The sequence below is a fragment of the Gamsiella multidivaricata genome, assembly GCF_025024155.1.
Source record: "Gamsiella multidivaricata strain RSA 2152 chromosome Unknown BC939scaffold_106, whole genome shotgun sequence".
Classification (NCBI taxonomy): Eukaryota; Fungi; Mortierellomycota; class Mortierellomycetes; order Mortierellales; family Mortierellaceae; genus Gamsiella; species Gamsiella multidivaricata.
In genome coordinates, this window is record NW_026251814.1 from 21,004 (window position 1) to 34,525 (window position 13,522).

At 48.7% G+C, this 13,522-nt stretch overlaps 5 protein-coding genes across 5 annotated transcripts; 1 reads left to right on the top strand and 4 right to left on the bottom strand.

The window, feature by feature from the left end:
• Nucleotides 1–96: 96 nt before the first annotated feature.
• On the bottom strand, nucleotides 97–1,224 carry BC939DRAFT_467233 (RlpA-like double-psi beta-barrel-protein domain-containing protein-containing protein). Its single transcript, XM_051557749.1, has one exon. It carries the CDS (start codon nucleotides 738–740, stop codon nucleotides 393–395), a length of 348 nt encoding a protein of 115 aa, XP_051407053.1. The 5' UTR covers nucleotides 741–1,224; the 3' UTR covers nucleotides 97–392.
• Nucleotides 1,225–6,991: 5,767 nt separating this feature from the next.
• BC939DRAFT_467239 (kinase-like domain-containing protein) lies at nucleotides 6,992–8,136 on the top strand. The gene has a single exon (XM_051557750.1). The coding sequence runs from the start codon at nucleotides 7,082–7,084 to the stop codon at nucleotides 8,099–8,101; it is 1,020 nt and encodes a 339-aa protein (XP_051407054.1). The 5' UTR covers nucleotides 6,992–7,081; the 3' UTR covers nucleotides 8,102–8,136.
• Nucleotides 8,137–9,648, bottom strand: BC939DRAFT_467240 (nucleotide-diphospho-sugar transferase). Its single transcript, XM_051557751.1, has 2 exons — nucleotides 8,966–9,648; nucleotides 8,137–8,875 (listed from the first exon to the last, which is right to left on the bottom strand). The coding sequence occupies exons 1-2, from the start codon at nucleotides 9,517–9,519 to the stop codon at nucleotides 8,224–8,226; spliced, it is 1,206 nt and encodes a 401-aa protein (XP_051407055.1). The 5' UTR covers nucleotides 9,520–9,648; the 3' UTR covers nucleotides 8,137–8,223.
• Nucleotides 9,649–9,652: 4 nt separating this feature from the next.
• BC939DRAFT_20299 (uncharacterized protein) lies at nucleotides 9,653–10,391 on the bottom strand. The gene has a single exon (XM_051550636.1). The coding sequence runs from the start codon at nucleotides 10,248–10,250 to the stop codon at nucleotides 9,765–9,767; it is 486 nt and encodes a 161-aa protein (XP_051407056.1). The 5' UTR covers nucleotides 10,251–10,391; the 3' UTR covers nucleotides 9,653–9,764.
• Nucleotides 10,037–12,516, bottom strand: BC939DRAFT_467243 (uncharacterized protein). Its single transcript, XM_051557752.1, has 3 exons — nucleotides 12,101–12,516; nucleotides 10,847–11,986; nucleotides 10,037–10,755 (listed from the first exon to the last, which is right to left on the bottom strand). Exons 1-3 carry the CDS (start codon nucleotides 12,168–12,170, stop codon nucleotides 10,259–10,261), a joined length of 1,707 nt encoding a protein of 568 aa, XP_051407057.1. The 5' UTR covers nucleotides 12,171–12,516; the 3' UTR covers nucleotides 10,037–10,258.
• Nucleotides 12,517–13,522: the final 1,006 nt, after the last annotated feature.

Sequence of the window (13,522 nt, forward strand, 5' to 3'; positions counted from 1 at the left end):
GCAGATAGATGTATTCCCGCGCACAATGAAAAAATAAAGCATTTTGAAAGACAATGCATTCGCATCCGCATCCACATGTTATACATATAAATATATTCTTAAAGAAGGAAGCAGCAATAACAGCTTTGGTAACATGAAGACAATAATGCTAAAAGGAAATGAGAAGATCCGAACGATCATCAAGTAGGTATTGAGGGCGAAAAAATAAAGACCAAGCTCTATTCTCTGTTTTCTTTATCTAAAATATGTGCTAGGTGTCTCTACCTCCTTTTCGTTTCTTTTAGGCTGTCCTATCAAAGGAACTCTATGCTAAAAAGGAACGGCTACTATTTCGTTGTTCTGTTAAAAAAGAATGGCAGGATGAAGTTGTAAGAGAAAACTAAGCAGGGTCTTTAGTGGGTGCGGATCTTGGGGGACTTGGGCCACTTGAGGTTACCGCGGCTGGGGCAGCGGACGAACTGATAAGTGGTCTTGACAACACCCTGAGAAAGGGGAGCGAGGATCTTGAAGGCCGAGGCAGTGAGATCGATCTGGTTGGGAGCGCATCCGGCGCAGTCGTCGATGATGCGGACGATGACAGAGCGGCGGCCAGAGGTGATCTTGGCGCACTCGAAGCAGGCAGTCTTCTCGCCACCCTTGTAGTGGGCCATGTGGACAGCGGCGATGTGCCAGCTGTCGCCGGCGTTGACATGGCTGTTGCCCAGCAAGTCACCGTAGCAAGCGACCTGTTTCGTTTTCATTAGGGGGAGAAAGTATCGTAAGTACGTGTAATCCACTCAGTCCTCCCACTGACGCCCGACATAGGAAATATGAATGAGAGAACGCAGAAATCCAGACAATACGTGCGTTGACACGTTAAGGATGTGTACTTACGGCCTTCAAGTCGTGGCCGTTGAACCAGGTGGACTTGCCCTTCAAGTTCTTCCCGAACTTGACAGTCTGGGTGGGTTTGGCCTCGGCAAGAGCGATGAAGGCAATGACCATGGCCATGAGGAGGACGGACAACTGAGCGAACTTCATGATGATGTTTGATGATAGGTGTGAGGGGATGGAGGGTCTTTGATAAGTAGGCGGTTGGAAGGGAAGGGTTTAGAAGGGGGGCTGTAGGAGAGACAGGGGTGGGGGTTGCAAGGAATTGCAGTGGAAGGGGTTCGGAGAATGAGGGAGGTGGAAGGCCGTTTACGTGTCGTGAATAGCGATAACAGAAAAAGAAAAGAGAGAAAAAGCGGGTAGGGGCTGGGATCTCTGGTGTTATATAGGGAACGGGCAGGCTGAGTAGTGAGCGACTAAGGGAAAACCTTCCACTAACCCCGACCGTTCGCTTGGAGTGTGTATAGTAAGCAAAAGGCAATCGAACACTCAAGTCAATCAAACGTCTAAACTCTCTATATGAAAAAGCAAATGCAATTTAGCGCATGCCGTCTACTCTGCGAGAGTAACAGAAAGTGAGCAAGAGATGAGAGCAACGGCGAGGTCGCTTTGTTTTGGCCAATTGAGCAATGTTGTCCATAGAAGGGAAGGGTAGACATAAAGTGCATTTTCCTTGACTGGACAAGTGGAGTAACGACCGTTTCGCTACAGGCATTTAATGAGCGGAGCAAAAAAAAAAAAAGGTACATATATACATGAGGGTCTCTTATCATGTCTTGAACACCTGCATCCGTGAAACTTTTTCTAACTATCACTTTCTGTGGCCTGTCTCCATTTTTAAGGCGGCAATGCTGGAGACGGGTATAGGATTATTTGTCCATCTGGACATCGACAGTACGCCTTTGGAGATCATCTACTTTTGACCTTTGATGTTGTTGTTTTTTCTCTGAAGGATTCGCTGGGCCATCAGCGGAGCAGCCCTGTTCTCTGTCGTTTTTGATTCATTGATCAAAAAAAGTGCCTCATTCGCTCACGGCGCTATACTTCAGCTGCGTGTAACCTGTGCGGGTGAACTCTTTGACAAAGCGGGGGGAAAATGAAGTGCATGAGAGCCCAGTGCTAGTCTGGTTCAGCTGCTCATTTTTTTGTGCTGTCCAACTGGTCCAATTTGGAGCAATTTTGGACTAGCTTCTTTTCTGAGGAATGGCTGTGTGTACAAAACTACAAACAACAACTACAAACTACAAACAACAACTACAAACTACAGACGACGGATGAAATAGTCGAGGGAAGAAGAGGCTCTCAAGCGTAATGTCAGTAGTCTATAGATGAGGTCTGCTAGAGTGACCGTTTGGTGGCCCACCTGCTTATCTGTCTGCGCATGTCATTACTTCAGCTCCAAACCACAATTCAGGAACAACCAACGGATGTTGCCCCTGTGTCTACAAATTCGTTTAGGAATGAAATGAGAGTGCCAGTGCCTGGGAAATATTTCCGAACCAGTCTAAAGGCCATTCTGGCGCCCTTTATTTCATTATAATTCTAGATTGCGGATTTTTTTTTGGACGCACGTCGTCCCCTCGTGGTGTTGTTCCTGAGAGGCGGTATCACTGTTTGCTCCTATCGCCCAACAACCTGTCAACTATTACCTCTTTCTGCTTCATCCCCTCTCTCTCTTCCTCCACGCATTCCCATCCTCTGCCAAACCCTCTGTCATTTACTTCAAACACCAATTCACTCCTGCTCGCCCCATTCACCACCTCACCACCCGCCACCCATGCTCCATCTGACCCGTAGCTCTATTCTCCTTAATTGCCTGTTGATCCTTTGACACTAACCTCTCGAAACTCCTCAACGTCAGTTGCTGCCATATGCTCTTGCCTCATAACATCGCTAAAAGTCATCGTAGCAATCTAGAGCAATAAAGATGCTGAAAATAGTGTTCTTCATATTCGTGGTACTATCCTTTAAGAAGTTCTTCTCGGATTGAGTTGATCGTTTTGTTCTTATATTGGGCCGCCATAGCATCCAGAAAGTCCTGGAGAGTCTCGCTGGAATGACCCTCCTCCACCCTCGCCTCAACCAACCCAATGAATTGCTGCCGGCGTTGTAACGCCCTTCTGCGCGCTGGGTAAAGGGCCAGGCCGAACCTTGATGCCTTACTGCCGCGATGGGACCATGGTATTCGTCCCATGCTTGGCGGACGGTCAATTTTCCGTTGTCCGGCAGCATCACGTACCCTCTGGGCCTATCGTCGAGCTGTGACGATGATGATTGGTGGATCTGTTGCGGCAGCTGCTGTTGCGGCAGTTACTGTTGTTGCGACGGTTGCAATTGTTGCTGCTGTTGAAAAAATTGCTGCGGCGGCTGCGGCGGCTGCTGTTGGCGAAGCTGCTGTTGCAGTAGCTGCACTTGCTGCTGAATGGACGCGAAGTTATTCACAGGCATAAATAATGGAGCGTGCGGATAATGTTGTGGCCTCTATGCATGAAGGAGTCTCATATGCATTTGATCACAGTGCTGTCGTTGGGCTTCAATGTCTGTCCGCATCACACTCACCTCTGATCGCACCGTACTCATCTCCCATCAGATATCCGCTCGCAACCCTTATATCTGTTTACCAACGGTATTGAAAGCACCGACCATGGTCTGATTATCGACTTGCACGCTGGAGCTGATTATGCCCGTGTGTTGGCGATGACTACTTATTTCGTCCAGGATCTAGGCCTTGAAGTCCAAGAACATCTTGCTTTTAAATATCTCCTGCAATGAAATGATAAGTCTGTTGGTCAAGGTCTGGTCGCCGCTGTTGATCTCCATATAAAGAACCGCGTCCTGAAGTATCGTGCGGTCCATTTGAACAAGCAGCTTGAGGGAATCGATACTGTCGAGTAGAGCACTACTGTTCAGCTTGGTAGAGAGCCTCATCGTCGCTGTTGTTACCCAGAATATGTCACCCTCTGCTACATCGTTTGGATCCACACCTTCCGTCTCCTTGTTGCATTCCTTCCCCCAGTCCTTCTTCTTTTCAGGCTGATCCTTGTAGTCCTTATCAGAAGCGTGCTCAATCCAGGGGAAGACGAGGCGTTGCAGCGTAAGAGGGGATGCGACAAGGTCGCGCTCTATAAAGCAAGGTTCCTCGCTTTTATTAAAGTGAACTATGTAGTAGGCGCCAATAATCGGATTCTTGGGTGCATAGAAGTTCTCCATCTGGCCTATCACCCATCGGCCAAGATGGAGGATATTATTCAGACTCAGGCCCAAATGGTATGCTTCCGAGGCGCCAGCATGGCGTCACTTTGATGGAGTACACCCCGCAGGCACGCGTGACAGCAGCGGTGGTTTCAATTTGGGTCTCGCTGGTAATGGCCTCTGTCCGGTGTTCTTCACGCTCTTCCAGAGCACCACCACCAATTAGGAGCTTAATGTTGTGCCAATCCTTTGGATTGGAGAAATTAAGAATAGGTTCATATTCAACCTTAGTTGTCAGTCTTGTAAGCTGCACGAACGGAAAACGCTTCCTCTACAACTCGATGGTGGTGCTTGCCAACGCTCTAGCATATAAAATGCGAACGCGCCTACAGTGCATGGAAGAAAGTTCTTGTGGCGAAAAGCCGTTGCATACAACTTTACGCCCTCTTGTTGGTCATGCAAAAAGGATCCTGTGGCTGGGTCACTGGGTGCATTATTATAACCCTTAACAGATACTGGCGTCCTCCCTCTTTCCTTGAACGCACAGTTGATCGACCAGCCCCTTCGAATGCAACGCATCCTCTTACTCCTTCACCCTAGATCTTACTCCAAAGCACAATCGACTAAACGTAAAAAAAAAAAGAAAAGCAAACAAAAAAAGACTTTATCGCCATCATCAATCCTTCCTTGTCTCTCACTCTCTCTCTTTCTCTCTCTTTTCTTTGCCACTTCAAGCGGCAAGGTCAATTTTGTCAGCGTGTTCACTCCATCGTTCATTGCTAAATACAACCTAGATCCTTCCATCGTTCGGTATTTTGATACGGCCATACACATCTTTTGACTCCATTGCACTCCATTTGTCCTCTTTCTCTTATCTCACCGTAAAGACTGCGCTATTACTCCGTCAATACTTGCGCATCAATTCGTCTTTGTGCTACTGCTTCGCTTGAACCGTCTTGCTCATAAGTCATTTCGTTATGTCTCCTCCTATGCAGAATGACCTCGTTGAGGCTGAAGAAGGCGAGATCGTTGAGCTGGATGAACCTGGCCAGGCCCCCCTGAACGGAACGGAACCCGCCACCAACCATTCGACTGCCACAGGACGACCTGGTTCTGCGGACGAAACATCTCGAGGCAAAAGACGGGCGCCTGCCTCTGGAGACACGCACGAGGACGTCAGAGAGCAGGAGTATCAGGTTAAGAGTAGCGTTCCTGAACTCATGTCCTCGCCCACGTCCTCAAACACGTTGCATGACTCAAACTCACCCGCCAAAATGCGAAAACTCCACCACGCAGACCCTGTGTCGTCCTCCAATCTCCCCTTGTCTACGTCCACTCCAGTGTCCTCACGCTCGAGTCCGTCAGAGGACCTGAAGGCCATCCACATTGGGGATCCTTCCAGCTCACCTCATCCTGATAAGGACATCGAGATGGCTCCTGCAAGTCCTGTAGGCTCCACGGCCTCATCCGGTCATAGGAGTACGACAAGTTCGCACCGCTCCAGTCGTAGACATTCTCGCAGCAGGGACGATGACGACTCTTACCGCCGTCGCCGAGATAGATCGTCTGACCGTCACTACAGTCGTTCCGATCGCCACAGCACCAGTCGTTCGAAAAGGTCTGACAGTCCAAGACACTCATCATCCCGCAGGTATGTCATATCTGAACTAGGCTTCATGTTGGCTCTCTACATGTGAATATATTCTGCTTTTTTTTTTTTTTTTTTTTTTTTTTTTTGGTTTAACCGACGAGTTTTTTTTTTTTTTGTAAAACATTGTGATAGGGATGAAAGGAAGTCCTCTAGAGACCGATCGTATTCTGATCGTCGGGATTATGACAGGGAACGTTCTTCTCGACCTTCCTCCAGTAAAGACTATCGATCCTCGCACCCAATCATGACCTCTGGCAGGCAATATGACGACCGTGCTGATCGGAGCTTTGAGCAGGAGCTGGAACGCTATTCGCGAGAGAGATCTCATCGTCGCGATGACAGCTATAGTAAAAGCTCTGATAGGGATATTTCGCGGGAACGCAGGGCAAAGGATGAACGCGAATATGAAAAGAAAGCGGACAAACCAGCCAGGTGAGGCTCATCATATTTGCTAAAAACAGCGTTTGGGTCTCTCAACTATAGGCGACCGTGATTAACAAAATCTTTTTATTGTGTTCTATTTTTTTTCTTCATATCAGCGATGTGAAGAGTATTGCTCTCAAGGAGACAAAGATGCATGCGAAGGAGATCCCAAAACCTGCACCTGTCGCCGCTAAGACACCGGCCAAGACTGAAGAACCGAAGAAGGCGGAAGAAAAAGAGTCAGAGATAGATATACCAGTTTTGATTGAAGAGGAAAAGGACGAGGCAGCGTTACTGGAAGAGCGGCGCAGGAAGCGACAGGAAATCCTGGATCGACTCAAAAAGACGGAAAAGCCAGCTATATCAACACCGACTACTCCATCTTCATCAGGACTCACTCCTGTCGTGACTGCAACAGCATCACCTCTGTCTATCGCGCCGAATAGTCCCATCGCAGTCAGCACGCCCGGATCCACCATGGAGAGTCAGCCAGGCACACCGACGAGTGTCGTGGAAGACAGACCGTTCCATCGCAGCTTGATGTCAATGAGGAAATCAGCAGGCGAGATCGCTATTCTGAAGTCCAAGGATGCCAATGAAGGTGTTACCGATGGAACCGATACGGAGCACGATATGTCTGCAGCGGACTATCATGAGTCAGCGCCATCTTTGCCAGCAGAGGTGAAGAGAGCTCCGGCCAAAGACTCGGCAGAAATCGATATGTTTGCGGATCCCGAGGACGATATGTTTGCACTAGGCGATGTACCGGACGTTGCTGTTCCCAGCAAAGTGACAGTCAAGCCAGCAGTGGCAGAGACCTCGGCCGACTACAACCCGACATTGGTGGACAACTGGGACGACGCCGAGGGGTACTACAGTACGTCAGAATGTTGTTCACGGAGTATTATAGGGTACATGTTTATGTCTAAATACTAACATCTCTGCATGCTGTTCATAATGGTAGGATTCGGGCATGGTGAACTGCTGGACGGCCGGTACTTGGTGACAAGTGTGTTGGGCAAGGGAGTGTTCTCGTCTGTGGTGAAGGCGCGTGATACTAAGGAGGAAGATGCAGAGGTTGCGATCAAGATTCTGCGAAGCAATGAGACGATGTACAAGGCAGGCAAGAAGGAGCTGGACATTTTGAAGCGATTGATGGCGAACGATCCCCACAATCGTAAGCACGTCATTCGCCTGTTGCGCCACTTCGACCATCGTGGACATTTGTGTCTGGTCTTCGAATCACTGTCGATGAACCTGCGTGAGGTTCTGAAGAAGTTTGGCAAGGACGTCGGACTCAACATCAATGCGGTCAGAATCTATGCGCAGCAGCTCTTCCTGGCGCTTTCGCTGCTGAAGAAGAGCAACATTCTCCACGCAGATATCAAGCCGGACAACATCTTGGTGAACGATGCGAAGAACGTGCTGAAGCTGTGTGACTTGGGATCGGCGTCGGACACGATGGAGAACGAAATCACGCCGTATTTGGTCAGTCGGTTTTACAGAGCGCCAGAAATCATTCTGGGGCTACCCTACGATCCAGCGTTGGATATGTGGTCGATCGGATGCACGCTGTACGAGTTGTTCACGGGTAGGATCCTGTTTTCGGGACGGAGCAATAACCAGATGCTGAAGCACATGATGGATCTAAAGGGACCGTTTTCGAAAAAGATGCTCCGGAGGGGACAGTTCTTCCTGAACCACTTTGACGAGGACTGCAACTTTTTGTCGGTAGAGGTGGAGAAGGTAACGCAGAAGGACGTAATCCGGACAATCCAATACTCAAAGCCGACGAAGGATCTGAGGACGCGTTTGATGCCATATACGGCGAACATGTCACCAGCGGATGTGATTCAGCTGAACCACTTTATCAATCTGCTAGAGCGGTGCTTGCATTTGAACCCCGAACATCGGATCACACCTCAGGAAGCCCTACAGCATCCATTCATAAAGCAGGTCAAGTGAGAAAAAAAAACTTCTAAAACCGCAAAATAAAGCGTTCGCTCTTTAGACCACACTTTTATATATGTATATACGTATTTACGAACGGGGAATATTATCTACCCCAAAGTATCACAATGGTTTGCTCAGGTAGAGCCGTTCTTGGTCTCCTGCATCAGCTCGTCATGGGCTTGCCACCACCATCGGTAGAGATTGACGAAGCGGTTAGACTCTTGCCTAGCCTTTTCCAAATCCTTGACATCCCATGGCTTTTCGAGAATATAGTGAATGTTGACGACGGGCATGACACTGGGACGGGCTATTTCCGTGTCTGTGCACGTGTCTGTGTTCGGAGTAGTTGTTGTCGAAGACCAGTATGTGTCCTCGATAACCGCGGCCTTATCCTTGAGTTCGAAGGGCGGGAAGGCCAGGTCCTCTTTCCAGATGGGTGAGTGTGCAGAAGGCAGGGTCTTGAGGGCATTGTAACCGTATCCAAGGGCGATCCAGCGTCCCGCGAAAACTTCGTTGAGGAGGTCTTGATCCGGGAAGAGGTACTGATTTAGACTGGTGATGTTATTGAAGGCGGTGAGGATTTGGTTGAGTTGCTGTGAAGACGGAGTGAGGACGACGAGACCAGAATTGAAATAGGAACGTCTGTGAGAGCCTCCCGCTATCGCTAAGGCGGAGATATGATCCTTTTTTTCCTGAACTTGAACTTGGACTTGAGTTTGAGGGTGGTTGTGGGAGGGAGGGCAGGGGTTGCCGACGTATTGCGAATACGCGCAAGAGTCCGGGGTCCTGAACATGAAATTGATAAAGGCGGGCTGGTAAGTTCACGTTTTTTTTGTGTTTTTTTCAGGTTCAAGAGAGAAAGAACACTGCGCTCACCATGATGCTGGATACTTTGGGTTCTGCATCGGATTGCAAGTACAGGCATGCGCAGCCGCAACCCACCCCTCCGGCAGATCCAGAGTCGCATCTGCATATCCTAACTGCACCTTTCTCTCATTCATTCCTCCTTCCTCTTCCATCTTCTGGTCCTCGGCTCGGTCATTCAATAACTGATCCATATTCAACCTTACCAACATATCACAATCCAACAGGACGACTCTCCGGTACTCCACCAGTCCCCAGGCTCCCATTTTGGCCCATGTATGCGCATAGTAATCCCAGAGATACTCAGGTTTCTCCTGTGCAGTTGCCGTTACACATTTGGGGTGTCCCCAGATCGAGATATCAATGGATTTGACAATGATGTTCGAGGTATTTTCTAGGGTCCTGAGGTCTTCGGGATCCAACGGAGGTGAGAGTGGGACCATGACGACGAGAGGGTAGCGTGAGCGGACCTTGCGGAGCGAGTAGGCCAGGACGAGGCAGCCGAGGACATAGTTATGATTGCTGAGGTACGTCGCCCAAACGCGGTCGGGGGCTAGTGGGATCATTCTTGATGATGAAATGAGGAATTTTGGCCGTAACAAGAGGAGGAGTGGTTGTGAAGAAAAAAAGAAAAAAAAGAGAGAGAGAAGTGGATGGAGGAATGCGCTTTTGTACTTGGTTACCGTCCTGTGTGGCCGTAAAAAAAAAAAAAAAAAAAAAAAAAAGGGCGAGGGCGATAGTACGCAATACCCACCATATCACACCATACTAGCATTGACGCCCATGGAGAGGTTTGTTGATTTCCTTGTGATCAATCAACATCGTGCACTTGGTCCTGCTTCATTTGAACATTTGGAGAAAGGGTGCACAAACGCACTCCAACAACACGCTCGGGGTGTAGTCCGCGGAGTGACATGGGCACCGCCTTAATTAAACAATAGATTCCTCTTACACAGATAAATAGATGGGTGGATACGCCGGAGAAGAGATTGACAAGCAAAGCGAGCGCCTTCTTTCTTTCATTTTTAGTACGATAAAAGAACAACAGAGCTGCCTGACCAAAAAAAAAAAAAAAAAAAAAAAAAACACAAACACAAACACAAACACAAACACAAACAGCGAAACAACAGACGCATGAAGCGAAGGAAGGACAAAAAGATAGGGTGAAGTAGGATGGATGGTAAAGTACATGAACGAACGCTTGCAAATAAAGAAGACGACGAAACAAAATGATGATAGAACAGAACAACAACAGCCAGCATAGCCCAGAATATAGACAAGGTAAAGGGTTTATCATGCCATTATCTAATACCGCACATGCGCCTGCCCTTGGTTCGGAGATGCTCCGGGCGTGATATCCTGCATCATCGATATCGGTCGCCCACTCCCTGCTGCCGACGATGCCATGGGCAGGTTCGCCATCCTAGGTCCGCCCAGCATACCTCCGTGGTGATGGCCAGGTGGCGGCGGTGGTAGCGGAAGCGATCCCCGTGGTTGATTTGGTCCCCCCCGGCCCTGGGGCCCAGGGCCACCCTGCATCGAGTAACCCGAGCGATCTGGTCCCATCATGCCTCCTCCATGGTTATGGCTGTTCGACAAGCTGATCGTTTCCGGATATACGCCGTTGGCCTGTGCGACAGGACAGTCCTTATGTGCCAGCAACAGTGCCTTGAGATGAATGATCTCATCACGAAGCGCCGCTGTCTGGCTCTGAAGGTGCTCGTTGTCAGTTGTCAAGTACTCGACCTTTTGCTGCAGATTCGCCAGCCACTGCTTCTTGCGTTGTCGGCATTTTAGAGCAGCTGCGGGTCAGGCGAAATAAAATAAGTTAAATAAGTTAAAAAAAAAAAGATAAACGCAGAGGCAATGGGTAATAAAGAAGATGGCCCTTACCTTGACGATTACGCTCCAAAAAGTTTTTCCTCTTTTCCTCCTCATCCATCTTGTCGTCTCCAGTGTTCTGTTTCTTCTTCGCGTTGCCAGTCGTACCCTCGCCACCATTGCCCGACACCTTTGATTTCTCCGAATCATCGCTCAGGTCATCCGATGTCATTCTGCTGCGACGCACACCTCGGACAAATCCAGGCTCGACGCCGTTCTTCGGCAATTGAGGTGCTGCAACCATGCCAGGCATGCCTGGGAGGCTTTGTCCGCTCTGGGGAGGCCCTTGTAGTGGATGAGGGCGAGATTGGGATTGAGATGCCATGGGTGGGCCTTGTGAGTGTGGATGTGATTGAGAATGCTGTCCATGTGAAGCATTTCCGTTAGAATCACCCTCCCGCTTGATCCACATTTCTCGGTGAGTAGCTTGTGCTTGGCTGAGGAGATGCAGGTTGCCATATCCATTCATATTATCGGGATGCTGAGGAGGCTGCGGCGGCATGTAACGGTCGTTCATGTTCATGTGCTGACGAGCGCCCTGGGGCCCCACTGGATGATGCGTTTCCGGTTGTTGTGACGTTGAATTGACGGAGTTGTAGGCTGGATAGGGCTCCGATGTGTGAATAGCAACTGGCGGGGGGACAGGAAGAGGACCTGGAGCACCGACAAACGGAAGTCCATTCACTGCCAAAGGTGCGCCAGAGCTAAACATGGTTGACATGGAACTGGTTGATGAAGGGAAGGATCCGATAGGCAGCGGGTTCTGAGTCGTTTTCTGGTCAAACGCAATTGGGTTCTGAGGTCCCTGTAACATGGATGGTGATAGTGGACCCATGCGCAAGGACTGCACATCCCATCCAAATTGGTCTGTTCCTGGCGCCAGTCGTCCTGACATTGCCTCGATAGGTGGCAATACTGGCTTGGGCGTTTCGCCTGAGGCCTCAGAGTTCCCGCTATTTGCCCCCGATTTCGTGCCCGCAAAGCTCTGCTCAAATGGATTGGGCTCCAAGTCCAGCTTTGAACTCGCTTGTAAATAACGCATCGGACTTCCACCGTTGGTTGGCGCTACAGCGAGCTTTACATCTTTGTCGTCGTCAGCGGATGTCGCAATGATAAATGGTACTGAGTTTGTTGGCGATGGTGGCAAGTCTGCTATTCAGTGATAAATCCAAAAAGAATGGTGTACGTGATTAAACTCTTCCTACGATACTCTCAAACAAGCGCTTTCTCCTTGATAAAGGAAGTGGTGCGGGACAAATCATTTACACATGGTATTCTTGCCAGGTGCTTCGTTGCCAGGAGCGACGTCTCCTGATAAAGACCCAACGGTAGTCATTGCCGAATTGTGATTCTCCTGCAGGTTATTTGCTGATGTTGGATATTGTTATTGGGTTGATAGGACGCTATGGACTGGGAATGAGGGCTAAGAGAAGGAAGACAAACAATCCAGTTCAATGAATCTCGTATAGCAGTGCCGCCAGTCGTTCAGTTACCTATCGGGAGTAGCAGGGAATATCAGAGAAAAGTCCAGACTTTTACGAATTGTATCAATGGCCGACATGGCTAACTGATATAGGCCGTGAGTCGACACAAGTAAAGATGCGAGAAGGACAGATAATAAAGTATACACAGGTATATGTGTGACATACAAGACAGAATATAGGGTCGGGCGCAGTCCAGAAAAAACCCCCCCCCCCCCCCCGCCCTTTCTCACTTTTTTTCAGCTGGCGGAAGAGAGCTAAAACAGATGTTACTGCGTGGAATAGAAATGGACGGCTAGGCAAAGAATAGGCCGTAAAAGGACAAATCACAGAAAGTAAACAAAAAAGAAAAAACGTAGGGAAGAAAGGACAAAGGAGTAAGTGCAAGGAAATAAGACGTAGTTGCTTCTGTTTGTTATTGTTTTGTTGCTTCGGCTGCTTGAGGGAAGTGAGAGTGCGAGTAAGAGTGAAGATTGCAGGAGGGGAGAGAAGGAAAGAGCCCAAGCACATTTCAAGGGACAGAACTGATGAAGAGAATAACCCACAGGAAGGAAGAAAAGGAAAGCACTCGCAGGCGCAACACAACACAAAACACTGACAGATGGAATGAACGAAGTAAGCCAGGAAGAAATACAATAAAGAGGCCTAGTGTTAAAAAAAAAAGTGTGACATGGTGAAGTTGTAAAACAAGCAATTACCCGCTTCCGAGAGTATGAAAGTGTGTGGGGAATATGTATGTAATGAAATGACGAAATTGCAAGTGAGCGCAAACGAGATTGAGAGTGCACAAAAGGAATTGAGAGTGCACAAAAAATAAGGGAGGAAGAATGAGGTGATGGAAAGGATGCCAGGTGGAGTAGAGAGTGTGTGATGGAACAGGAGGGATGGGGTAGCAAGTAGTAGGTAGCAGACAGGCAGGGATTATAAATCAGCTTGCGTGCGGGTTGAGTCAAGTCTGGTGTGGACAAGCGGGTACATGGTCATACATACAATTCTGGGTAGTGCGAGTAGTGCGAGTAGTGCAGGCTATATATGAGACAGGCGAGTGTGAGGAGGAGGCGATGAGAGAGAGGGAGAGAGATATTGTGTATGTGCGTCTGTGTGAAGGAGAAGTAATTTGGCAGTTAATGAAAGCGGATGGTGATGGGGATTATTAAAGAGGGATGGATAAAGTAAAGCAAGCAGAACAGATGAAGCAAAATAATAA

What these genes read in the sequence shown, in the direction of transcription:
- BC939DRAFT_467233 (XM_051557749.1), bottom strand. Translation starts at nt 740, where the DNA reads ATGAAAACGAAACAGGTCGCTTGCTACGGTGACTTGCTGGGCAACAGC.
- BC939DRAFT_20299 (XM_051550636.1), bottom strand. Translation starts at nt 10,250, where the DNA reads ATGATAAACCCTTTACCTTGTCTATATTCTGGGCTATGCTGGCTGTTG.
- BC939DRAFT_467240 (XM_051557751.1), bottom strand. Translation starts at nt 9,519, where the DNA reads ATGATCCCACTAGCCCCCGACCGCGTTTGGGCGACGTACCTCAGCAAT. An exon ending in CCAAAGTATCCAGCATCATG is followed by an intron (nt 8,876 to 8,965) that starts GTGAGCGCAGTG and finishes TTTCATGTTCAG; the next exon opens with GACCCCGGACTCTTGCGCGT.
- BC939DRAFT_467243 (XM_051557752.1), bottom strand. Translation starts at nt 12,170, where the DNA reads ATGACTACCGTTGGGTCTTTATCAGGAGACGTCGCTCCTGGCAACGAA. An exon ending in ACCTGGCAAGAATACCATGT is followed by an intron (nt 11,987 to 12,100) that starts GTAAATGATTTG and finishes ATCACTGAATAG; the next exon opens with CAGACTTGCCACCATCGCCA. An exon ending in TTTGGAGCGTAATCGTCAAG is followed by an intron (nt 10,756 to 10,846) that starts GTAAGGGCCATC and finishes CCTGACCCGCAG; the next exon opens with CTGCTCTAAAATGCCGACAA.
- BC939DRAFT_467239 (XM_051557750.1), top strand. Translation starts at nt 7,082, where the DNA reads ATGCTGTTCATAATGGTAGGATTCGGGCATGGTGAACTGCTGGACGGC.